This window comes from Pogona vitticeps, chromosome 4 (assembly GCF_051106095.1).
Source record: "Pogona vitticeps strain Pit_001003342236 chromosome 4, PviZW2.1, whole genome shotgun sequence".
Taxonomy (NCBI): domain Eukaryota; kingdom Metazoa; phylum Chordata; class Lepidosauria; order Squamata; family Agamidae; genus Pogona; species Pogona vitticeps.
This window is the reverse complement of record NC_135786.1, coordinates 25,415,721-25,440,897: the sequence shown is the minus strand read 5'-3', so window position 1 is coordinate 25,440,897 and position 25,177 is coordinate 25,415,721. Positions and strand designations below refer to the sequence as shown.

At 39.6% G+C, this 25,177-nt stretch overlaps 1 protein-coding gene across 4 annotated transcripts; it reads right to left on the bottom strand.

The window, feature by feature from the left end:
- Window positions 1-1,346: 1,346 nt before the first annotated feature.
- On the bottom strand, window positions 1,347-24,924 carry PABPC1L (poly(A) binding protein cytoplasmic 1 like). Of its 4 annotated transcripts, none has more exons than XM_020789211.3 (16): window positions 24,523-24,924; window positions 22,058-22,267; window positions 19,992-20,185; window positions 18,957-19,072; window positions 17,389-17,528; window positions 16,063-16,157; window positions 15,001-15,138; window positions 14,076-14,171; window positions 11,966-12,232; window positions 10,595-10,685; window positions 10,055-10,183; window positions 8,770-8,909; window positions 8,018-8,111; window positions 3,887-4,017; window positions 3,543-3,631; window positions 1,347-1,809 (listed from the first exon to the last, which is right to left on the bottom strand). In XM_020789211.3, the coding sequence occupies exons 2-15, from the start codon at window positions 22,248-22,250 to the stop codon at window positions 3,548-3,550; spliced, it is 1,908 nt and encodes a 635-aa protein (XP_020644870.2). In that variant the 5' UTR covers window positions 22,251-22,267; window positions 24,523-24,924; the 3' UTR covers window positions 1,347-1,809; window positions 3,543-3,547. The 4 variants fall into 4 exon arrangements, with proteins under 4 accessions (XP_020644870.2, XP_020644872.2, XP_020644871.2 ...); XM_020789213.3 differs by having other exon boundaries at window positions 10,055-10,168; XM_020789212.3 differs by having other exon boundaries at window positions 24,618-24,702.
- Between the last annotated feature and the right edge of the window lie 253 nt (window positions 24,925-25,177).

The following is a 25,177-nucleotide window of genomic DNA, read 5'->3' as shown; positions in this document are numbered from 1 at the left end:
TTGGGCATGATGTTTGGGATAGCAAGAACATTCAACCCATGATCTTTATCCTATTTTTTTAAAAAAGTAAACTAGAGTGGTGCCTCGACTTAAGAATGTCCCGACGTACGACCATTTTGAGTTATGACCAGCTCTGGCCACAAAACTTTGCTTTGACTTGCGGGCAGAGCTTCCAGTTACAAACAGAAAAAGGCAGGGGGGAAAGGCAGGAAATTCAAATTGCTAACTGTAGGTGGCGACGAGGTTGCTTCTTTGTAGCTCTTTTGCCCCAGCAATTAGAGTGTGTGCAATCGGAGGAGGTTGCCTGGTAAGGTAAGGTGCTGCTTTATGCATTTTTAAAACTTCTGGGTATTTTTGCAGCGTGCTTTTGGGCTGGGGGTGTTTTGTTTCTGTGCTGTGATGGGTCTTGGGGGGTTGTTTTTTGTCCCCCCAATTTCCAATGGGTCTTGGGGAGTTTGGTTGGTTTTTGTTTTTTCCCCCATTTCTGATGGGTCTTTGGGGCATTGGTTGCTTTTTTGTGAGGGTTCCCCATTTCCGATGGGTCTTGCATACTTCCCTTGCTTTTTGCTTTGTTTTCTGTGCATTTCCGATGTGCTCCGTTTGTTTTCTTTGCATTTCCAATCTGCTCCATTTGTTTTCTGTGCATTTCCAACGTGCTCCCTTTGTTTTCTGTGCATTTATGATGGGTCTTGCACACTTGATTGCTTTTCTTCCCCCCCCCCCCCCGGCTGGAAGGGATTAATCATGTTTCCAATGAGTCTTGCAGTGATTTATTTTTGTTTTGTTTTTTCTTCAGCTGGAACTGATTAATTGCATTTCAATGCATTTCAATGGGAAATGGTGCTTCAATTTACGACCATCTTCCGGAACCAATTAAGTTCGTAAGTCGAGGCACCACTGTACTTAGTTTGGCACTTCATCACTGAGTTGATGTTAGATCACCTCTGCACAGACCAAAAAAGATAAAAGGACAGTCAGGGATCGCCAGGTGAGCAGTACTGAAGGAAGGTGGGGAGCATGTGCTGAGGGTGCGTATCAAATAACATTGGACTAAAGGCCAGTGTGGACACTGGCACAAAATCAATCTGAGGGCTTTGTGATCACCTGAGCTTAATGCAACCATGAAAGATATTGTGAATCAAGCGACAACAAAGCCAAATAGCTCTGATGCCGCTTGTCAGTGTAGTCACATCCTCAGTTTTACCAAGAATGGAGAGCAGAGACCACCCTAATCCCTTTTGTGAGTCATGCCTGAAGTGTTTTTGATGTAATGGAGCAAAAAGAATGCTTGTTAATACCATTTGTAGAGTGAACATTGAGTAAATGTCTGGACAAGACACAGGAACTGATGAAGTGAAGCTTCAGAACTTTTATGTCAACAGCAGCAACAAATAAAACATTGAATGCCCCAGTAGATTAAAGCTACTAAAAAACACCAAAACTTAGAACTTAACTTTTTAAATCAATGCTGCAAAGGAACCACCTTGTTCCATTTTTCTGTTTGTTTGAAATTCATTGTCAAAACATCCTTCACCTACTAGGGTTACCAGAACAGCATTTGCAAATGAATGAATAAATATATATATAAATAAATACCATGTAAACATAAACACAATGTTAGTGGGAAAAGAAATTTGCAGAGAAATTTAAGTGCACAAAAGAAAGTGTCATGCAGTTTAGGCTAGATATCTGCATTAACTTGTCTAGACATATTATGCAGAAAACTACAATACTTTTACAGCCAACAAAGGAAGTTTTCCTGCCTTGGTGCCGCTCTCTTCAGCAAGACTGTCCATTTTCTTTTTCCCCCTGTAAACACACACCTTTGATGTTAAACGGTGCAGTTGCTGCTCTTCCTACAAACTTACTACAGTTGGTTGATTTGAGCTTTTAAGAATACTATCCTAAATACAGTTGATACAATACTGGGCTATATGGCACATTGGGCTCACTCAGGAGCTTCCTTTGTTCTTATGGAACTAATAGCAACTCACTTTGCCTCCTATCGCTACGGCCTCTCCTAGAACTAACAAGCGGGATTCCATTCCATCTTCTCAGTTGCCTTTCCAGACATTAACATAACACCAAAAACTTCTAATTATTCCTCTATAGCACTGACGGCGAACCTTTTTGAGCCTGAGTGCCCAAACGGGGGGGGGAGAGAGACCCAGCAGGTGGCGGAGGTGGCAGCAGTGGAAGGGGGAATCCTGGGAATGGAGGTGATCCAGACCCCACTTCAGATCTGCCTCCAATCGTGCCCAACCCCTGCCAGCGCCAGCTGGTCTGGATCCTGGCCCGCCGCCTGTCGGGGTGCTAGCACCGTAGCTGCAGCCACCTCCTCAGGTTTGGATGTCTGGGGTAGCGATCCAGTGACTTAGAGCTTGCGTGCTGCAGAGAGGGCTCTGCATGCCATAGGTTCACCATTGCTGCTCTATAGCAATGGTTCCCAATCTTGACTAATCCAGGTGTTCTTGAACTGCTGTTCCCAGAAACCTTTGCCACCATCTGTGCTGCCAGTGCTTCTGGGGGTTTCAGTCTAAGAACACCTATGAACACCTGGATTACTCAAGGTAGGCAACTCCTGCTCTAGAACATCCATTCCGACCTTAATAAAGAAATTAAATTTAATGTGGTAGTCTTGATTTCAAATAGAAATCACTTGAGGTATAATCCAAGCAGTTTATATCTAGTCGACATATTGCTGGTGCATTCTGGGCCAAAGAGATGAAGAAAATTCCTCCACTAATGCCCTTTATGGAATTGTTTCCTTATGGAAGTGTGATGTTCTCCTTTATTTCCTTTGAGCACATACAATACTCAAAACCTATCTTTTCGAGGAAGATTGTCCTCTTAGCCCTTGTCCCTTAAACACAGCTAAAGTATACATAATCAAAATAACAACTTGTTACTTCCCTTATTATCCATCCTACATTTCCATCTTTCTCTCTTGTTTTCCTATATGTATTTTAGACTGCAAGCCAGTTGCTTATAGACCTTTCATAGCTTTTCTCTGCAGAGCCATGATATTTACATGGATCTATATAATAACAAAAGGCAATGCCTGACTATGTTTGTCAGAGCCAGTAAGACCATGAAATCTAGAGACCTGAAATTAATTCATACTAAAGGGATCTATGTGGATTTTTAAAGCATATGTAGTAATTTAATTAATGTGAATGTGTTGTGTTTAACACCTATAGTACATGGGAGACTCCCTTTGCCAGGCCATATGTCTCCAGTCAATTCAATCTGAAATGGGGGGTAATTAGTCAAAGGGCAATTATAGGGCTACCCACCTACACCATTGGGCATGAAGTAGAAAGACAACTTCTTTGTGGGGCTGCAGATATATACCATGGCAGAGGTCACACCAACAGGTGTCATCAGCTATGGCTTTACTTAAGGTTGGGCGTACACTATGTTTCCAGCGCTGACACCTCCACAATCAGTTGAAGGCTTCATTGTAATCAGACTAAGAGATATTCTATTTTTAACCCACACATCACCACCACATTTTGTCCATCCAGCTTTTCCACACTCACCTTTGTCATTGAAGGAATGCTGCTGAGTTACTCTTATGTGATACTTCCGACATCTGGTGTGCTTGCAGTACAGCAACTGCTTCTTCTATCTAACACCACCAAAACAAGGGGATCATTTAGTACTGCACTGCACACAGGATATATACACACAGAATGTAGACAAAAAATTAAACTTAGCTGAGAAAAATTGAATGAATGGAAGGCAACTGTGGCAACGATAACTGGAGATGGAAAAAAGTGTGTGGATTAAACAAATGGATAATTAGTGCAACTTGTTTTAAGATGCAGAATGTAATATTTGTGATGGCAGGTTTAGGTGGGGTTTAAGCATGGCAGTCCCGTACCTTAGAATGCAGGGATTCCGGTGACTCCAGCATAAGCAATAACTCAGAGTTATCTATCTCCAGAAGCATGCCTGTGATCTTCCCAGCCAGGGAGGGGTGCATTGCATGAATTAACGGGTAAAGTCGTTCACCTGCATACAACAGAGCAGGACAAGATACATTTTAACAAAGTGCTGCCTAACCAAAAAGACTACTCTCCTTTTCAGAACCAAAAATCAGCACCCAGCCCTGTTGGGCATCTACCAAGGCTCACCAGCAAGTGGCCTGGACCCTCTGTGCCAGACAGCTAGTGCTGGAAAGTCAAGCAAAAACAAACAAACAAAAAGAGAAGACAACAAAAATGTCATGATGCCTTAAAGACAAACCATTACATTTTAACATGAGCTTCCGTGGAACTTTTGTAATCTGACGAAGTCGAGTTCTCTAGTTTTAAATAGTTTCAGTTTTTATTTTGGTTTGGTTTGGTTTATTATTTTAAACTGCCCAAAGTAGTGCTTCAGCACTAATGGGGAGCAGTATACAAACTACTAACTAACCAACTAATTAAATAAATAAATTCAGGTTTTAAAATAATTTAGGCAGGCTATTTAATAACATTTTGACTGCACCATAGAATTTTCAAATAAAAATCTAACCGGCACTAACTGGTCTAGATACACTTCTTTCCAGATTGTTAACCTGAGTCTATACTCATCCTACACAGGCGTGGTTCAGCATTCACATATCCACGCCTATGTCCACTGAGTAATAGCCCCATCATTTATACAGTACCGTTAATATGCCATGTTCTTAAACAATCTCCTGATTATCTTATAATTGTCTTGCAATGCAAACCAATCAGTCCAATTTCACAAATGGAAAAGCAAAAATTAATCAATAATTATGTACTTCAAAAGCCTCCTAATAAATTAGCCAAAACAAAACTGGGATTTAAATCAGGGATACATACATTAATAAATTCCAACATATGCCAATATGGCTTCTCTGCCTCTCCCACAGCATTTCAGTACTCTTGATTCATACTGTATGGCCAGCATGTGTCAATAAAGCATAAAAAAGCTGTTTTGGCCTGAAGCCCATATTTTCTCATGGAGAGCCTTCCAAGGGCCACTTACTACTGATGGGAACCAATGCAAACAGCAGACAAGATTACTGCTCACTCAATCTCAGAGTCACAAACTCTTCCCTCCCTACATTCATCAATTAGGTCAGGGGGAAAAAGATTTTCCTTGGCAAAAAGGGGAATTTTTAAAAAAGCATAATCACTTGCAGGAAATAGAACTGAAGAAGAGAAAAGGCCATGAGTGGTATCCAGACACAGATCAGCAATTCTTTGCCCATGGAGTAGATTTGCTTCCCTTTCAGGAATTCTTGAGGGATGGGGGCAGCTATCCCTCATCTTTTACTTCTCTTTAACAATTCCGTATAAACAGAATAGATTCCAGATTAGGGATCCTGCTTGCACTGTGTTGCCAAGTGCGTTGATAGGGGAAGGTCCCCCTACAGCATTTTTCTTGAGCTGGGGGTGGGGACGATGGGGGAGACTACCAAATATCCAAGGCAGGCAAGTTGACAACACAAGAAGAGCTGTGTGCAATCTAACCAACTTTTAGCTCAAAGCAAGTTGCATGCAGTTCAGCTTCATCAGTTCCTATGGAAGACATCAGCTGCTTGGTCAGCAGGAAGCATCTGCCACTTCATGAAACCTGATGAGGCCAGGAAAGCCCTGTTTCCAAGCCCAGGGTGGTTGCCAGGGAGAAAGATTTTGGCTGATGCAACCCACTGCTTATTAGAATCCTGAGCGAAGTGAACATTCAGAATATTTCCTCCCTATATTGAGGACTGCTAAAATTAGCACCTAACAAGGCTACCTTCCCCTCAGAGCCTCTAAGCTTCTTAAGGACCAGCCTCATGGGGAGGTTACGAACTGGAACTCTGTACATGCCCAGAGACTTCTCTGCCCAAGATATTATATTTTTTTTTGTAATTTGTTGAAAATGGAATCAAGACAGTTTCCACACATCTCTTAATATAGTGCTGGACTAAAGGCCAACTTTAGGACTGTATGAGCTGACTTGCTCACAGTGGATGTCAGGCTGAAAGAGGCGCAGAGCTAAACATGCTGTTGTATTACTTATTATTGAGTGTGGCATCTGTACTGAGACACAGAAGAAATGATTAAAGCAGTCAATGTTTTCTTAAGCTTGTCTTCAAAAAATTATCTTCAGCTTTGAATACCATTTGCAATAATGACATTCTGTTAATTAATTTTAAAGTTGTACAGTATATCTATTCCTGGTTTTCCCTCCCTGGTTTGATATAACTGGTACTACATGAAACCCAACAGAACATGGCTCTACCCTTTCTTTCTATTTTGTTTGCAGTTCTGCATAAGCCACAAGACATGGCAAAACTGACCTAAGTCTTTTCCAATATTAACGTTTTTGTTTGTTTGTTTTTGTTTTGAAGGCCTTGGTCATTTCATTGTGTAGCATGGATGCAAAAAGGAGAGATAGCTCATTGTGACTAAAAGGCATTAAATTTCAAAAGGAAAGGCTAAATGGAAATCCAGCTTTCCTCTTTTCTCAAAACCCATACAGTGGACCCTCTACTTAAGGAATTAATCTGTATTGGAATGGTGGCTGCAAGTCGAAAAGTCTGTAAGTCGAATCTCCATTGACCTACAATGCACTGAAAACCTATTAATCCCATAACCAGTGGTTTTTATTCGAGTTTTATTCCATTTTGGTTTTTTTCTGGTTTGTAAGTCGATTCTCTGGCTGCAAGTCGAATCTAAATTTTGCAGCCAGAGAAGTCTGTAACTCGAAAAGTCTGTAAGTCGAGCCGTCTGTAAGTCGAGGGTCCACTGTAGAAGAAATTAATAATAATTAACCAGCATTCAAGGAAGCAATAGCATGCTGTTTCATCCAAGGTGTTAAGATGGAGTAAGCAAATTACAGCCCTCCAAGGCCTTTTTCTGCACTCCAGTGCACCTCAGAAATGTATGTGGGTTTTTTTTAATGCATTTGCAGGTGAAAGCTGGCTTGGCACCAAATGTCCAAATCCAAGGCTTGCTCTTTGCAAGCCTCCAGGCTTCAAAATTACTGAAAAAGAAAACTTTCGAATCACAGGATTTATCTTAAGACTTCATGTTAAAAAAAAGGGGGGGGGAGAGCGAGAGAGAGTCTGGCCTTTGCTATTTAAACTTCATTCAAGTCTTTGTTATTTAAGCAGGAAATACTTTATTGTTATTTAAACTGCCAGTAGGCCTGCTGTTGCTTCTGCCATTGTAAAGAAATTTAAAATTAATGGTTCTCAAAACTGATTTAACATTATTCCATATTTGAATATTTAATGAAATCTCAGGAGGTTTGGGCGGAAAATAAGACAAAAATTACAGAAACAAAGACACACATTGTGTGGCGCAGTGGTTAAAACGCTGTACTGCAGCTAAAACTGTGCTCACGACCTGGGGTTCAAATCCCAGGTAGCCGGCTCAAGGTTGACTCAGCCTTCCATCCTTCCGAGGTCGGTAAAATGAGTACCCAGCTTGCTGGGGGGGGCAATGTGTAGCCTGTATAATTAAAATTGTAAACCGCCCGGAGAGTGCTTGTAGCGCTATGGGGCGGTATATAAGTCCAATAAATAAATAAATAAATAAATAAATAAATATACTTTCTGAAAAGCGGGGTGGGAGAACGTCTAAATTGTTCCCCTTCCATTCTAGGCCATGCTCTCTTTTAGACAGTAGTTCTTGAGGAGTTGGCCAAGCAGAAAAATGGCCTTTGAGCCCCCAAAAGGTGCCCTCTCCATCTTAAGAAACCAAGCAAACTCTCTCATTGACTTGAAAGATTTAAAGAAAGAGAGAATTTAATTTATGGCATGGTTAAACTCCAGAATCTATAGAGAGTGTCAAATTTAAGTTATGAAAAATATGAACATAATCAGAACATGTACAAAGTGCATTCTAAACATTATTATGAGCAGAATCTCTATGTTTGGAAGAAGTCAAGGCTTTTGAAGCCAAAATGAGGCATCTCTTAGATTAGATGTCTTGTTCGGAGATATCAGTAGCTGAACAGGTGTCACAAAAGAGCAGCCAACTAATGGGATATACACATCACTACTCACCAAGCATTTGTTTCTGCTCCTGAGGAGGGGCTGCAGCCAACATAGAGGCAGTCAAAGGTTCCTGGCCATGGATGTGAACAGCTGGTTCTAAAACCTGTATGGCCAACAAACAGATCAAATAATAGCAACTCTTTTCTAGTTGTTCCCAACTGAAGCAGCAATATGCTTCAAGGGACTCCAGAGAGCCATGCAGTGTCACCTCTGAATTTCAGTTACTCTTCCTATGTGATTGGAAAGCCCGGCTTATGTGGCAGCTTTGGTGTAGGCCCACTTTGTGACAATTAAAAGAAAGGTGCCCTCATCTCTTTCACTCACAATGGGAAAAAAGAGAAGCAGCAAAATCCCTTTAACTTCTAGAATCTGTGCAGTAACTATTAAACAAGTCAGTAGCAAATATTAAGTAATGGCTGTAGGCCAGTATCCTACTTGGGAATTATGCAATGTGTAAATCGCATCTCAAAACATTGACACTTTTGCTACAGTTCCCAGCCTATATTGGGTTGGAGAACCTTTGATCTTCCAGATGTTTTGGTCTACAACTCCCATTAGCCTCAGCCAGCATGGCCAGTGTTAAGGGGTTGTGAAGTGGTTGCCCAAAATATCTGGAAAGCTAAACATACATCAGCTGTATCGATTGGACCATCACAAAATTCCTCTGTATTCAAGAGGGGCTAGAAAAAAGCTACCATCCATCAAGGGTCCTGTGTTCCACGGTATTCTTTTAAAAGGACACAGTGAGAAATCGGTTTTACCTGCTGCATTGGCATGGGTGTTACTGTGCTCAGAGCTTGGACATTCCTCACTGCTGAAGAGTATTTGTATTGTGAGACACCACGTGAAAAAGTTGGTGATGAGGGTGCCCGAGCACTGACAGTCTGGGTTCCTATGTTGGCTGGAATAAGAACAGCAACACTTTGGAAGGCTGGCCTTAATTTTGCACAACCAGAAATAAGAAAAATAAATAAATAAAAGGAGGGGGGGAGAGGAGAAAAAAAGACAAAACATTGTGGTGTTTTAAAGACTTCAATGTGAACGTTCATGGCTCAAACTGCACTTCTTCAAATACCTGGCGTTTGAAGAATGGGTCTTTGACTCACAAAAGCTAAAAATGAAATAAATCCATTAGTTTTTCAGGTGCCACAATATTTTCCTTTTTTCCTGTTTAATTTTGGCAATATACTAAAACAGACCAATACAGCAGCTTCTTTAGAAAAAGGAACATTTACCTTTTGGGGCTATAACTTCCAGCATAACCGATAGGTATTCTTTAATTTCTAAAGAATACCTATCGGTTATGCTGGAAGTTATAGTTTTTTAGTTAGTTTTTTAGACTATAACTCCTGAACACCCCACCCAATATGAACAGTGGGTGCTCAAAAAGTCATGGTCGAAAAAAGCCCACAACCCAATATTTCCAAGCTTGGTTCACATCTTTCTAGAAGTCCTTCTGCCAAAAAGGCTCCTTTGAATGTGGAGAGATGGTGGTACTGCACAGGTGTCTGTGAAACTCTCTCAATATCTCTATTTTTTTTTTTGATAGCATTATGTTCAGCACAAATTGGCCATAAATTAAACATCCCTTCCATGTATATAGCAGAAGGAAAAGGATGTATTCCTTTTTTGGGGGGGGGATGGGGCTAAACCAGACACCAACCCCTTAATGGCATATTTTTTTCATTCTGGAAAAAGCAAGCAATTTTTTTTGCCTTGCCAGTTTCTTCGTAGTTTCCCAGACTGCAGCTCCTTACCCTTGTCCCCCTCATTCAAGACTTAATCATGCCCCACTGAACCTGTCCCAGCTTCCATTGCCTAGTTACACTAAACCATGACAGATTCCAACCACTGGATTCTGTAAGAGCCTATTGCTTATTTGACTTGGGAGCTTTCCAGGTCACTTTGCTGTCTGCATCTTGGTATTAAGCTATGCGAGTGGATACTTTTATCAAAAGTGAAGCAGAAACAATTTTCTTTAAAAGATGCACTCATGTACAAACCGCTCCCCATTGAGTGATAAGCTATCAACACTTCCTTACTTACCTACTCTTTGGGCATTGGGTGGTATCCTGGGAACTTGAGTGGATGCTTGTCTCATAGTGCTGATGTTGGAGAGCAGGCGCCTAGGAGGTGCACTTGTCCTCAGGACTGGCGTAGCTGTGCGATAGGATACTAAAGATATTAAATACTTTCATCAGGAGATTAAGTTATGCATTGGCTAATAACATATCCAGAATGGCTTTGCGCATGGAGCTTTGAGTACTCTGAGCTATAGGCCAGTGGTCACCAACCTTGGGCCTCCAGATGTTCTCGGAATACAACTCCCAGAAGCCCTCACCACCACCTCTGCTGGCCAGGATTTCTGGGAGTTGAAGTCCAAGAACATCTGGAGGCCCAAGGTTGGGGACCACTGCTATAGGCATTCCTCTACTCCACAGTATCTGAACTGCAGAGGGACTACTGCTTTTAGGAATACTTTTAAGTCCCAAAACCAGCCAATCGGAGGGCAGAGCCTCATATCACATGTGGTATCACCAATTCACACAAATGCTGTTAAAATGCTATGTACAGTGTATAACTCACAAGGAGGCCTGGAAGGTTGAGCATTCCAACGTGGGGCAGGACGGACTGGAGCAACTGGACTAGGACTGTAGAAGGTTGTTCTGGGTTGTGGCTACAAAAGAAAATATGCAAGATAATAAATTTACATCTAACAGAGTATATTATTATCCTCATATAAGCTCTGTCACATTTGGAAATACAGAAGATATGAAACCTTGGATATGTGAGATTGTTTTGTGCAGTTTTCCTAGCAATACAATGTGAAAATGCTTAATTTTCAATCCAAGAAAGATTAGAAGAGCTAGCATAAGATAGTTCAGGCATAACACTAAACCAGGTATGTACCTCCAGAGGTTTATGGGATCTAACCTCTACCAGTCAATGTCAGCACAGCTAATGGTCCAGCTGATGGAGTGTAGCTAAGCAGCACTTGGAAATCATGTTCTCCACCTTTTCCCAAAACCATAGTTTTTATCACTAGGTAAACAAGCAGTCAAAATAAGTCCTTTTTACTTGCCTTGCATATAACTGTTCTTTTCCTCCTTTCCTACTGTAAAGCAAAGCATAATTTGCTGCCATGGTTTACACATGCCATGGTTTATATAGTTGGAAGATGCCAAGTGAGGATTTGACTTGGATGCCAAGCAGTGAACCAAGCAAGAAATGATCATCAAAATTATTATTGAATGGCTGTATGAGTAGAACATGTGAGCAAGCTTAGACTCATCAGAGCTTCTGAGTCAAGCTTGTTCTTTTGCTCCAACAACAAAGAAGTCTGCAAAGATTCTGCTTTTTGGTTTGCTCCTTGTGTTGAAATTGGAGGCTTAGTCTAATGGCTTTAGCAAATGAACTGAACCAGTGTGGTGGCAACAGAAAGATAGTCCAAGTATGTTCTCTTTTCTTGTCTCTTTTAAATCTACATAATAATTGGGCTTCCTTCCTCCTTCTGACTGTGTCTCTCAGGTCCATTTCCTGCTTCCTCTTCTTAGAGAGAAACCAACTCACATATTGTTTCTGAACAGAACTGCACACACAGAAGACAGTTTTAGGGGCTTCTCATATGATATTTTGGATTTCTTCTGCACTTTTCCTGAATGGATTTCCTTAAGTAATAAGCACACAATTTTTATTTTTATGTAATTACAAGTTTTCAGAGCAGCTACTCCTGTTCAGTATAAATATTCCTGCTTAGTAGTAGCTCAACTTCAATCTGCTCATATAAATACACCATAGACTTGCCTGACAATTATAGTAAAGAAAGAAGGGACAATCTCCCCCACATGAAGTAGATTCCAGAAGCCTGAATGTTTTTATTCCAGTTAAAGTATCTTGACTAGTTCTTGTGCTACTTAATGTGTTTAGTAGCAGCAGCAGCATCTTTATATTTCTCACCTGTGGAATGGAGGGCATAAAATATCCTGCAGGAGGCTGGAAAGAGCAGAGGAGTGGTCCAGGCAAGGCTCTCATGGTAGCCAGCCTCTGCATGTATTGGTTGGTGAGAATAGCTTTTCGTTCTTCTTTCCTCTGAGCAAGGGCCACATACAAAGGCTTGGTGCTGACAATCCTCCCATTCATTTCAGTCACAGCCTTAGTAGCCTCTTCTGGGGAGGAAAAACATACAAACCCAAAACCTTTGCTGTGTCCACCCTCTGTCATCACCTAAAATTGAAAATTAGAACAAAGTCCACTGAGTGCATGGCATGCCTATCTGTACAGTGGAAGCACAGTGAAGGGGGAAGGAAAGCAAAGGAACCAACTGATGGGTTTCACACAGGTAAACACAAGCAATCTATGATTTGTAATCTATCAGGATACATTGTTCCCAGGTTTGCCAAGTATCCTGTATGGCTTAGGTCAGTGGTTTCCAATCTTGGGAATCCAGGTGTTCTTGGACTGCAATTCCCAGAAGTCTTCATCACCAGCTGTGCTGGCCAGAGTTTCTGGGAACTCCAGTCCAAGAACATCTGGGTTACCCAAAGCTGGGAATCATTGGCTTAGGTCCTTGCTCTCAGTTAAAGGTGGATATTTTAATCCATTATTATAAGGAAGTGTAATTTATTATACATGCTATATGGTATATACAGTACTATACACTATGTGCCTTTTTGATAGTTTAGTGTACTGGATAGAGCGTTAGACAAGGACTCAATAGACATGGGCTCATATCTCTGCTGAGCTATGGAAACTCATGAGGTGGTGATAATGGGAAACCATACTTGGAACATCAAATGTATCTTGAAAACCCAACTAGGCTCTGACATCACAAAGCAATAACACATGCCTTTTTTATTGTTTTAAAAAAGTTCAGAGTAGCACTATATTACAAATTGGAAATATTAAAACTGAAAATGGTTCCCCGACCATGACCAAACAGAAATTGAGTTACCTGCAGAGTTTCTCCTTAACTACATTGGCTACCACATTTACTCCCACATTCCAATGCATTTTGCACATCCCTGTCCAATTACAGTTTTCAATGAATAGTCGGATGGAAGACATTCTAGCAGCCAGAATTCCCATGTGAATTAAAGCAAGATAACACAAGGGGAACAGTATGTAAATAACTGGTCATCCTGAGGCAACCGTGGCCTGATATCACCTGGTCTCATAAAAAGGGACATGAGGTGGCAGAGCTAATTCTGGACAGCATCATTTTAGGTGATATATTTAGCACATATTTAGAAGCAGTGCTCCCTCCCTCCCGCCATTATAGCAAGTGATTTTCTTTGCTTCTGTAATTTTGTATTTACATGTACTTTGTTTTCTGATTGAACGCTAGAAAGTAAGCACAGGCTTGCTTTGCAAATATGATTGCTGGGGCATGCATCTGAGGAAACCCTGGTGCTGAAGGAAAAACATATTCATCACAGGAAATACACATTTCCTTTAATATCAACTTCAACCTTCAATTTCATGTGACTCTTTTTTCCATACTAAAAAACTTCTTTCAATATAAAAACCAGCAATTTCTAGAGCGAGTGGGACACAGAAGGTCTATGCGAAGACAAATCAAGAACATGAACTCACACTTGGAATCTGAAGCTGTACAGCCCAGAAACACATTTTATTAGCAAGAACAAGGATAATGTCTCCACAGCAACTGGCACAGATATGTTCTAATGTTTTAAAACCAGAGCTTCAAAACCTTAGATTTAGTACAGATACGTTATAATTAAACTGGTAAACAAATTTGATTTGTTACAATTAACATGTTGACACTTTTAACTGAAAATGGCAAGCAATTAATGATGTTAATTTTAATGTACATAGCCAATTATTTTAAATAATTAAATGATTAAAAAGACACAAAGTATTGACATTCGTTATGCCCCAAAGATAACAAAATAGGATGAAATATTAATCATTATGCTAAAAAAATACTCTTGTCATTAAAAGTTTAGAAAAATACAAATGTTAAACATGTTGTTAAAGAAATTTAACAAATAGGGATAAGAATGTTATTTGAATATTTCCAAGTTCTTTCTATACCTTGAGGTCTTACCTTGGCACTAGTGATGGTTCCATAGGGGGAAAATTCCTTCCTCAGTCGTTCATCATCAATTCCATCATCCAAGTTTTTTACATAAAGATTTACTCCCTAGAAGCAAACAGGTACAGCCAGTTTCTCCAGTGTAAATATATGATATCAATTACATTTATACTGAATCGTTTTAGGAAGAAACATGGACCAATGTGCAGTCATAAGGAAGGAACAGAAAGACATAATATCTTCATATCAATCTCCTCCTCCTAAATTTCTACTCCAATCTCCTATTTATCAGATGGATTAAGCTGCTCTCTATCAGGCTAGGAACAATTTTTTAAAAGTTTCTCTTTTTTTGGACAATAACTACCAGAATTCCCTTAACCAGCATGGCCAGAATCCCCTAGTCAGAGGCTATGCTACCTGAGAAACATTGGGAGTCATCCTCCCAAAAACCAACTGTTCTGATTTTATAGATCTTTTGCATTTCTGAAGGAAAAAAGCACAGACAGCTCTGCCAGGAATAAAAAAAAATTATAGAAATTTGGTTGGCAAACAGACCAACCAAAAGAGCAGAAAAACATGCAGGTCTTTTTGTCAGATAGGATAATAGGCTCAAATAAGGGCTGGGGGAGCTTAATGTTAAGGCTACATGCAGTCTTGAAATGTAAGAGAGGAGATGTAGGATTTGCATACATTTGACAATCATTTGGAGTTTGAACCTCAGAGTTTTTCAAGGAACATACAACTTTCCACTCCCAGCATCTAAAGTGAATACATTCAGTTGTCTCAAACTCCCTTTAGCTGAGTTTGACTACTCTGTCTTCTGTGCTGCTGTACGAATATACTGAAATTCTACCAGCTCATCTGGGAATCTTAAATCCATAGGCTGTTTGTGCCCCTCCTTTTACACAGCAGCCATTGTACCTTCATGTCATGTTACCTGGTATCTGCTTACTCTTTCCTGTTTGATTTGCTCAAATTTACGTTTCAGCTCACTCTGACGTTCCATCCTCTTCTGAGCTCTGCCAACATATAACATTCGGCCATTGATCTCCTTCCCATTCATGTCATCAACAGCCTGTCAAGAGACAAGGTACAGAGGAACCAGGGAGGGAGGAAGTTATAGCATCAATTCTCCTCCTCAAGAGGCCACATTCCTCTCTCACAGAAAGATGCCTTGTACTAATTTTAAAGCTTTCAGGACTGTCTACTATATAAAAATTTTGGTGCTGCGGGTTTTGTTGACCCATTGGTTAAGACTATGTCATGTAGGATTGATGTATGTGAGGCAAGGAAAGAGGAAAGGGGAAAAATACATGAATCAAAGTTGAATTGGTTGCAATATGAAGCTGTATCGGCTGCAATATGAACCCACTTGTTTTCTGCTTCCTTCAGCCTGCCGAGGAGAAACTCAAGGCAATATATGCATACAGGGCTCACGGGTTTGTGCTTTCCATCAGTGAATACCTATCAGTAGGTTTACACTCTTTTGAGCAGGATTTTTTCCACTCTACATTTTCAGAATGAAATTCTGCCAACCCCAAAAGAAATTTTGTTTGCATCCAAGGCGTGACACACTAGTAACAAGTGTAAGAGCATCAACACAAGCAGAAGACTTTGTTGTGGCCTTCCCCCCTTCCATCACTTAGTTTCCTGTGTTTTCCCATCTTTGACTTTGCTTACTTTTCTTTTTTGTTTAGATATTGTCTGTTTTAATTCTTGTTTCATATTGCTCGGACTGTAAGCTGAGCAGAGTAGGTTAGACTGAATCTAGATGGGTGGGGCAAAAGCTGAATGAATGAATGAATACATAAATAAATAAATGACATATTTGTTCAGTCTATGGAAAGCTAATGGTGCAAAAATAAATAAATCATCTACCACTTATGGACACACTCACTCCAAATCCAACTCTCTGCTCATGTTTAAACCACTGTCATGTATGGAAGAGGAAGAACAGGCAGATAATTAGGTAAGATAAAGATAATAAAGATTATCTTGCCTTTTGAGCTTCTTCATGTTTCTCAAAGTTGACAAACCCAAAACCTTTCGGACGGCCTGTATTATCCACCATGACTTTGACACTCAGTGTGTTTCCTGGAAACAGAAGAACTTAAGGATAGCTCAAAAACTCCAGAAATTTTCCCAAGCAAGGCCACAAGTTATACAGAGCTCATCTCAGAGCAAGGAGAATGAATGAACAAGCAGGAAGGACTCTCATGATATATACCCTTTGACCTTTGTAAGTGTATTCTAAATTAAAGGGTTTTTGTTGTTGTTTTCTTACAAGCAGAATGTTCTCTTTTTATTCTAAGTAGTGAAAATAATCCTGATCTCAGGATAAAAAAAAATTAAAAAGAATACATCCAGGTTTTCTGCCTGACACCCTAGAAGCCTCACACAACATGATCACCTTTCCTTGCTTGGGATGAATCTCTGCTTCTACATACAGTAATTTTTCTAGCAGACATGCTGCTTAAAACAAATTAATTTAAGCAGAACATGTACACTGGAGGTGAAGACCAAGATCATCCTGGCTCTTGTATTTCCATCCACCATGTAGGTTGTGTGAATGCTAGACAGTAAATAAAGTTGACAGGAAAAAACTAATTTGTTTGAAACAGGGTGCTGAAGGAGAGCTTTGTGGATACCCTAAACTGTCAGAAAGATGAGCAAGTGGGTCTTAATTCAAATCAAGCCTGAACTATCTCTGGAGGCAAACATGATGAAACTGCTGCTTGTCCTATTTGGGCACATCATGAGAAAACAAGATTATCTGGAAAAGACAATAATGATGGGAAAGACTGAAGGCTGAGGAAAAGAGGAAGACCAAATATGAGATGGATTGGCTTCCTAATGGAATCCACAGGCTTGACTTTACAAAAGCTAAACAGGGCAGTTGAACACAGGATATGTTGGAAATCTCATTCATGGGGTCTCCATAAGTTGGAGGTAACTTGATGGATCAACAACAAATAATAGAGCAAGTGCAATTTATCGGGCTGGCTACTCTAAACTGTTGTTTCAGTTAGAAATGTGAAACAACCTGGGCTCACATGCTAAAATATATTATTCAATAAGGCACTCAATTGCAACACTTATAATTCATGGTAAGCAACAAGACTCTTTTTTACCTACTCAAAGAAAGTTTTTATTTATTTCATAATTTCCCTTGTTTTTTCAACTGATTACTAGAGTAAAATACAAAGCGTGAGGGGTTAAAACTAGGCAACAATGTTCACTCTGCTTTTTCTCACTCAAGGAGCCTTGGCCTTCAACTCTCTGCAGACAATGACTTTACACTGTGCATTTAAAATATTGTACTTACCAAATTTTGAGAAAATTTCCTTCAGTCTCTCATCATTCATGTCATCTCCAAAGTTCTTGATGTAAACATTAGTGAATTCCAGAGCCTTGGCTCCATATTCTGCTTCACGCTCTCGTCGAGACTTAAAATGACCAACAAAGCTGGCAAAGAAGAAACAATGCATGTGAAAAAAAATTTTAAAGCTATTCCATATACTGTAGAAGGGACTCTGGAAAATGTCCCATACTGTTCCCATACAATGGAGAAAAAGGGTTTTGTGGGAACAGCACTACATACGGCATCATCAACTAGATAATTATTAAAACTTCCTGCAACAGAAACTAACATCAGACTTTTTTTTAAAAAAAATCAATAACTTAAGGGGCAATGAATTAAACAATTTAAAACCTAACTTATAAATCTTTTTAACAGAGTGCAAATATAAACAGGCGAGCTTTTAAGGTCTGTCTAAAAAGTAACAAAGATTAGATCATTTGTACTTCATTTAGGATAGCAAGAAACGGCTGCAGAAATATGGGACTGCTACTGAAGGCCCTGTTGTAGTGCTTGCCAGTCTAATGGAAGTTGTTAGCTGCCTAGAGTGGTCCTGATCCGACCAGATAGGCGAGATATTAAATAAATAAATAAATAAGTAAGTAAGTAAGTAAGTAAGTAAGTAAGTAAGTAAGTAAGTAAGTAAGTAAGTAAGTTGACCAGCTAGAGGCTGATCTTAAGGCCTGAAGAGATTCCCATGGGTAAAATTAGTCCTTTCAGTATCATAATCCCAAATTGTTGAGAGCTTTAGAGGTCAACAACAACCCTTTCCATGAGCCTGAAAATCAACAAGTAGCAAACACAGCTGATATTGTACAGTACTAATACGTATGCTCTGAATACCTAGCTCCCCACAGAATGCATCCTACGAAGTGTGTGACTTCTGTACCATCTGAAGTTTACAAACTATTTATAAAGACAGCACCACATGGAATGCATCACCGCAGTCTGGCCAGGATGTAACCAAGGCATGTGCAAGTGAACCTCAAGGTCAACTTTTTCTAGCTAGGGTAAGAGTCAGCAAACCCACCAAATTTGGCAAAAGGCACTCCTGATCATCAATGTCATAATGGGCTTTCACAGACAGTGTCATGTCTGAAGAGTTAGGTCTAAAGAGGAGAGGTTCTTATTAATGGGCAAGCTCTGCAAGAGCTTACATTTTCCAGGATGATAACTTATATGTAAAGCCTAAACTCAAGCAAGACCCTTCTCCTCTTCAGACTCATGAGACAAATAATGAAGAATGGGAAAACAAAGGGTGGTAGGGAGAAGAAGATCTAGATATTTCCCTCTATGTGTCAGGCTGTAGAATGTAGAATGTAGAATGTTGAATAGAGACTGTTGTACACAGAGCTCCATACACCTCATTCTTGCTATCAATTCTCCTAACCCTTGGCACTCCCAAGCCAACTACACCAGAGCACAGAGTGCTGTCCTCTGAAGATGCCGGCCACAGAGACTGGCGAAACGTTAGGAAGAACAACCTTCAGAACACGGCCAAAGACCCTGAAAAACCCACAACAATCTTCACTTACACTTTGCGGTCATTGAGCAACATTCCATTCATTGTGTCAATAGCTCTGTTTGCTGCTTCGTGGGTCTCAAAATGGACAAAGCCATAACCTCGGGATCCATTTTCATCACAGACAACCTGTTAAGACACCAGGGTTGGGGATCCATTGAGGGGCAAGAAAAGAAGAGGAATGAAAAAAGCCAGAAACCTAAACAGGGAAAAAAATCACTCTTGCCTACTTCTTGCTTTCCTATTTTCATACCTCTTTGTTCCAAAGCCCATGAAAATCTGTGGCCAGAGAATCTGTTTGGTTTTAATGAAATTATCTCCAAGTTCATGGGGGGGGGGGAACCCTTGGATTGAAAATAAAGTTGAATGGGTTGAGTTTCTAATTAAAAGAGGTCTTTGCCACTATTGACATTCTGCTTCTTTGAGCCTCTAGAGAAAACTCAGCAGTCAAGATAAAGAGTCCTATGGCAGCTTTAAGAGTAACAAGTTTTGCTTGACATAAGGTTTCATGGACTGCTGCCCACTTTCTCCAAGATATAGCGTGTAGCCTTAATTTACAGATATTTATACAGCAGTGGGGAGAATGATGGTGGTTAAAGAGTCAATCATAGGTCAGTGATGATGAGAGGTATATTTAAGGGTTAATATCTGTTGAGAAAAAAGTATTGGTTTATGTCTGGTATAATTTAAAAGTATGGCATACTCTTCAATAAGTTTATATTTATATAGATTCTGGTATGGAGGCAGGATAAAAATGAATAAAATACAACTGTAGGTTAGTAATGCATACAAACATACAACAAACGAATTAAGGGTGTCTATATTTTTAAGACTATTGGTTAAAAATAACAGTAACCAGTGCAAGTTAGAATTGTAGAATCTCGTTAAAGTGTTTATACAGCAAAAATAGGAGTTTGGCACTTTAACAAAGTTATACCAATGTGAGGATTTGTGAATTATAATTCACTTCCTCAGATACAAGGAGAATAATAGTTGGGCCATGGGTTTATATACACCATTATTGCTATTCTGCCAATATCATAACTACCTTGCAAGAAAGGATATTCCCAAAGGCTGAGAAGGTATCATACAAGGCTTTGTTATCAATAGAATCATCCAGATTCTTGATAAAGATGTTCCCAACACCTGATTTCCTGAGTCCTGGATCTCGCTGAGACCACATGATGCGAATGGGCCGACCTTTTATCACTTCAAAATTCATTGTATCCAAGGCTCGCTCAGCTGACAGGAAGAAAAGCACATTCATTTACACAGAAACCAGACTTGGGTCTAGCAAAACTAAGGGAAGAACTTGAAGTGTGCCTAAGATAACTGTGCACACATCTTGACTTCTAAATAACAGATTATTTCCAAGCCTTACGACAACAGACGAAGATTAAGAAATTGGTGCAAGAAGAGAAACAATGATTCTAGAAGATGTTCCTAGAAGATGCAAGTACTGATAATTTCTCATGATATATACAAGTCTAGCAATTCATTTGTAAATGGAACCATAGTTGCACATGTTGATGGCAAAAGCAAATGTTGTGCTGCTCTATAGGACATCAGCAATGTTAAACCTTAATCACAATGGTTGGTGGAATGTTGAACCTTCCCTTCACATTGCCCTAATTCAGGAATAGGCAAAATGTGGCCCTCCAGATGCCACAGTTTTATCAGCTTTGGGCAGCACAGTCACTGAAAAAAAGATAATGGGAGTCACAATCCAAGAACACATTGCTCATTCCTGGTTTAGTTCCAACATCTATCCTCCAGAAATCGAAAGTTATTTGCAATACAAGAAGTTGGTTGCCGATTAATTTTTAAATATAAGACCTAACAATTTAAGACTTAATGAATACACCAGTATCCATGTGGTAGAATCTCAGTTGCAGTTTTTCTGAAAAACATGCACTTCTTTTTCCAAGGAAAAAATTAAGTTAGTCACTTACAGACATTCTTCACAACATGGATTCAATGCAACATTTGAAGAGTCAGATGTTATCTCACCATTACTAAGGTCAAAATCACTGGCAAACATAAGACTGAAATCCTGCACATGTAAAGGAAATTGCAGAAGTGATTTTCATAATTTTCGGGCCATCTGTTGTGCAACCAGATGCACAACTGAGAGCATGATCTGAATATGTCTGAATATGGAATAGCCAGTTGGAACAATAGCATACATTAGTTCTGCAATTTTGAGTTTATATTCCATAAATCTAATATGAATATTTACAGAAGAGAAAGAAAATTCCATTTCTGTTACTGTTAAAAAGAATTATTGAAAACTGATCTACTGTTTGTATCTGATGCTAGAATTAATAAAATCTGTTATAAGGACAATATATACTGGAAATGTGGAGTGTAATTGCAAACAGTGGGTTACGTACATGCTAATGTGATGACCGTGGTCTTAATACCTGTTTTCTGGTGATAAAATTTTTTGACTTAAAGATAATGGATCTAATAGGGTGGTTTTATCAGTAGAAAAAAATGAGGGAGAGGGAATCCCATTTCCTCCTGCAATTCCAAAGCCATCTTTAGAAGCAAAAAAGAGAAGACTGCAATGGGGAGGTAGCACAATCAAGATATCAGAGAGCCCCTAGTGCAACATTGGATTTAGGCCAATGGCAACGGATCTTTCTAATTACTAAATATTGGAAATATACCAACCAACAATATCTGTTCCTTCCAGCAGTAATGCTAATTAATGCTGTTGGAAAACTTGGGAGAAAGATGGAAGAGATTGCATTCAGGGAGTGAATAAACAGGGGCTGACAATTTGCACAACTATTAAAAATGGTTTAAATTATCCTTGGTGAAAAAGATAGTGAGAAGGCTAACAGCAGAATCCCAAGAAACAGTGGATTTTAAACTGAACATTGGAGAATAAATGTAGAGATTAATACGCATCTATGCTGTAATTTCTCTTAATATCCAATCAGTTTTAATTCTTTTTTCATATAAATCATATGTGAAATATTAGTTGAAAATGTTGTTTGCATTTTGTAGACATTAATACAGTGGAGATTACTGTATTCATATATCATATTGTTAGTATAAATCAAATCAAAAGAAAAAAAGTAGAAATAAATTAGAATTCTCACTTACCATCAGCAGGCTGCTGAAAATTTATATATGCATAACCTAGCGATCGGCGTGTGGCGACATCTCGACAAACTCTGATGGACATAATTGGTCCAGCAGGTGAAAATTTCTCATATAACATGGCTTCAGTCACATCTGGATGTAAATCACCCACGTAGAGAGAGGCTAATGGATATCCTGGCCCACTAGCATTCATGGTCGATCATGTAGTAACTTAGGAAAGTGAAGCAAAACCTAGTTACTCCACACACCATAACTTGGATTTTTGAGATGCTCAAAGAGGGCTTGGATCAGGCTTAGATCTCCAGGTAATCTGTCTGAGTCCTCACAGTTGCCAATGCAGAAACTGCCTGTAGCATGGTAAAAAGAACTGAAGCGTCTCCTGAGAAGTATTAAGACTGAACCTCATCCCAACAAAGCACTGCAATTTGGGGGTGTCATATGCACATATATATTATCGATATGCCTCATTACCTCACTGGTAATAGTAACTTCCCTACTTCATCTTCTTCAGGCTAAACATACCGTTTCTTCAACTTTTTCTCATATATCTTTTTAAATTCCCCAGTCCAACTTTTTTATATTCCTTCTTTGAACCTGCTTCAAATGATTTGCATCCTTCCAAATTCAGCACCCAGAACTGAGCAGATGAGGTCAGACTAGTGCAGAATTGGTTGTTGTGGGTTTTTCGGGCTCTTTGGCCATGTTCTGAAGGTTGTTCTTCCTAACATTTCGCCAGTCTCTGTGGCCGACATCTTCAGAGGACAGAATTAGTGCAGAATTATTACTTCAGAATTGTACATTTTCAGTTATTACTGTTTAGTGACAGTAATAGCTGAAAATGTACAGTTCTGTTAATGCAGGCTAAATGTTCATTAGCCTCTTCTCCAGCTGCATGCCCTTGTGTTCTCATGATCAACCTAAAATGTTTTCTTTTGTTGTTTTGGATTTCGCCCGATATGTTTACACAGACTAACATGGCTACCTCTTCCAAAACCAAGACCAACTGCATTTCCAGTATGTTTCCAAAATTTAATATGTCAAGCCAGGTATCCTTCCACCCTACTTCTACTTTTGCCTAATACAGAACCTTGCATTTGTCTCAGTTGATTTCTATTTTGTTAGTTCACTCAAATGTATGTTTGATCTAAAGATATGTACTTCGTCTAAAGAGTCTGAAGGCAACTGATCTATGAAGTGCAAGGGTTTACTCAGGAAAACAGGTAATATATTGGCTCCTGCTTTACAGAAAGATAAAGATTTAGACACATTTCAAGAGTCCTCTGCAAACCTTGAGAAACCTACAAAGTTATTGCTTACTCTGAATAGGCAGAACGCCACCAAGGTCTCAGGTAGAACTCAACTGTTCCTCAGCAGACATTTCAATAAAATTGTCTAGTTTTATGACATTGAAATGAATCCACCCTATTTCTTCCTCTAATCTTCTATTCTACTACAGTATTTAATGAAGGCAATTTATTTTGCTCCTGTTTATTCTTATACTAACGTGAAAATATCTATTTTTGCTACATTCCTTAACGTTTCTTAAAACTAAATGGCAAGATATTACAAAAGCAGGGAGTGTCATTTTCATTGCAGCCCTCTGATGAATTCTGTTTTCACATCCTTATAAATATGGTATTGGGGAGGATCCAGATACAGAGAAAAAACTGAGCAATCTTTAAATACATTTTTTTACTATCCAAAATCACCCCAGAATTAAAACAACATATTTAACCTTCTCGGAAAATTCAGGTGGGGGTCAGGGCTGCTTTAACCCTCCATTTTTCAGATTAGTTAATTCAGAATGAATCCTATATTGTGGGTGCTAATTAAGGCAGTTTCAGGGGAAAATGTTAATTATTAAGTTCACACACAAACCCCATCTATTTATTCATTCAGACCCTATTAGACTCAACAAGACTAGAAAGAGAAGCAGGAAGGGACTGGCATCTTTTTTGCAGTGTCTTTCCAAGACTGTATGTTTGCTTTTAGAGGAAAGGGTTGTATGGTATGAGCTAGCTATTTGTTACCGCTACCTGTTCTGTTGAGATAAAGGACAATGTTTAATTAGTTTTGTAGCTCACCCACCTCAACATAATCCTTTTAAAGAAGGTGAAGGCAACAGATGTGAAGACAAACATGTCACTTCAGCACCCCTCAGCCCATACAAAATTTGCCTCACATGTTCCTATCCTCCAAGGGACTGCAAATCTCACCCACCCCAAAATGAGGCAGCTAGCATGAAAACCAGTGACTTGTTCGAAATAACACAGCAGGTGGGTGGGTATAATCTCTGTCTAAACAGCACACACTGGTTTAACTAAAATTATTCAAAAAACAGGTACGGTACATTTCAAGGGGAGTAAGTCTCCCGCAAAGGAAGAAGAAACACATTCTGAATGTGGCATTTAAGCTGCTCAATAACAAGCCACTCTCCTTCAAACTCCAGTCCAAAGTTCACTTACTTGATGACTTCTCAGACCTTTTCACCAGCCAGCTTTCCCCAAACTCACATAACCCAGGTGGCTCAGTCCCCAAAGACTACAAGCCAGAAGCTCACCTTTTTGTGCAGGTGTCCTCTGATGTGGGAGAAGCACTTAGAATTCCATAGCCCCACCCCTTCCCCCCCTCACAGTGCAGCAGGTGTGCTCAGCCCATTCTTCTCCTGAGCACCACCTGCTTTCAGAGCTTGCAACAGAAGTAGCTTGACTGAACCACAACTCCCAGAATCCCACCACCTGTATAGGCTATTAAGAGAGCTGCAGTTTGACAAAGATAACCTTTCCAAGCTCTGTCTGCCATCCCTCTGGTAGCCGTGCTGCTGACTCTCGAGTAACAACTGCCTCCCTTCAGCATTCAATTTGCTCCCATAGCTAGTCTTGGGCTTTAAATAATTTTTTAAAACTAAATTTTGAGACAAAAACCATGCATTTAACTTTTCGAACATATTAGCAAGTGTTTTGGATAATGCTGGCAACCTGTACATACGTACATCTGGGCTACTTACCTTCCGTGGCATTTTTAACGTCTATGTCAGGAGTGGGCAATTAATTTCTATAGGGGGGGCACATGAAAAATCTGAACTGTGTTCGGGGGCCGAACCAACTTTACTTAAAAATA

Bases quoted from the DNA above. Each gene is read 5' to 3' on its own strand.
- PABPC1L (XM_020789211.3), bottom strand. From the start codon at position 22,250: ATGAATGCTAGTGGGCCAGGATATCCATTAGCCTCTCTCTACGTGGGT. The intron at 17,529-18,956 runs GTAAGTGAAGAT...CTTCTTTGCCAG, and splicing joins TTGCTCAATGACCGCAAAGT to CTTTGTTGGTCATTTTAAGT. The intron at 10,686-11,965 runs GTGAGAAATATA...TTTCTTTTGTAG, and splicing joins TTATGCCCTCCATTCCACAG to CCACAACCCAGAACAACCTT.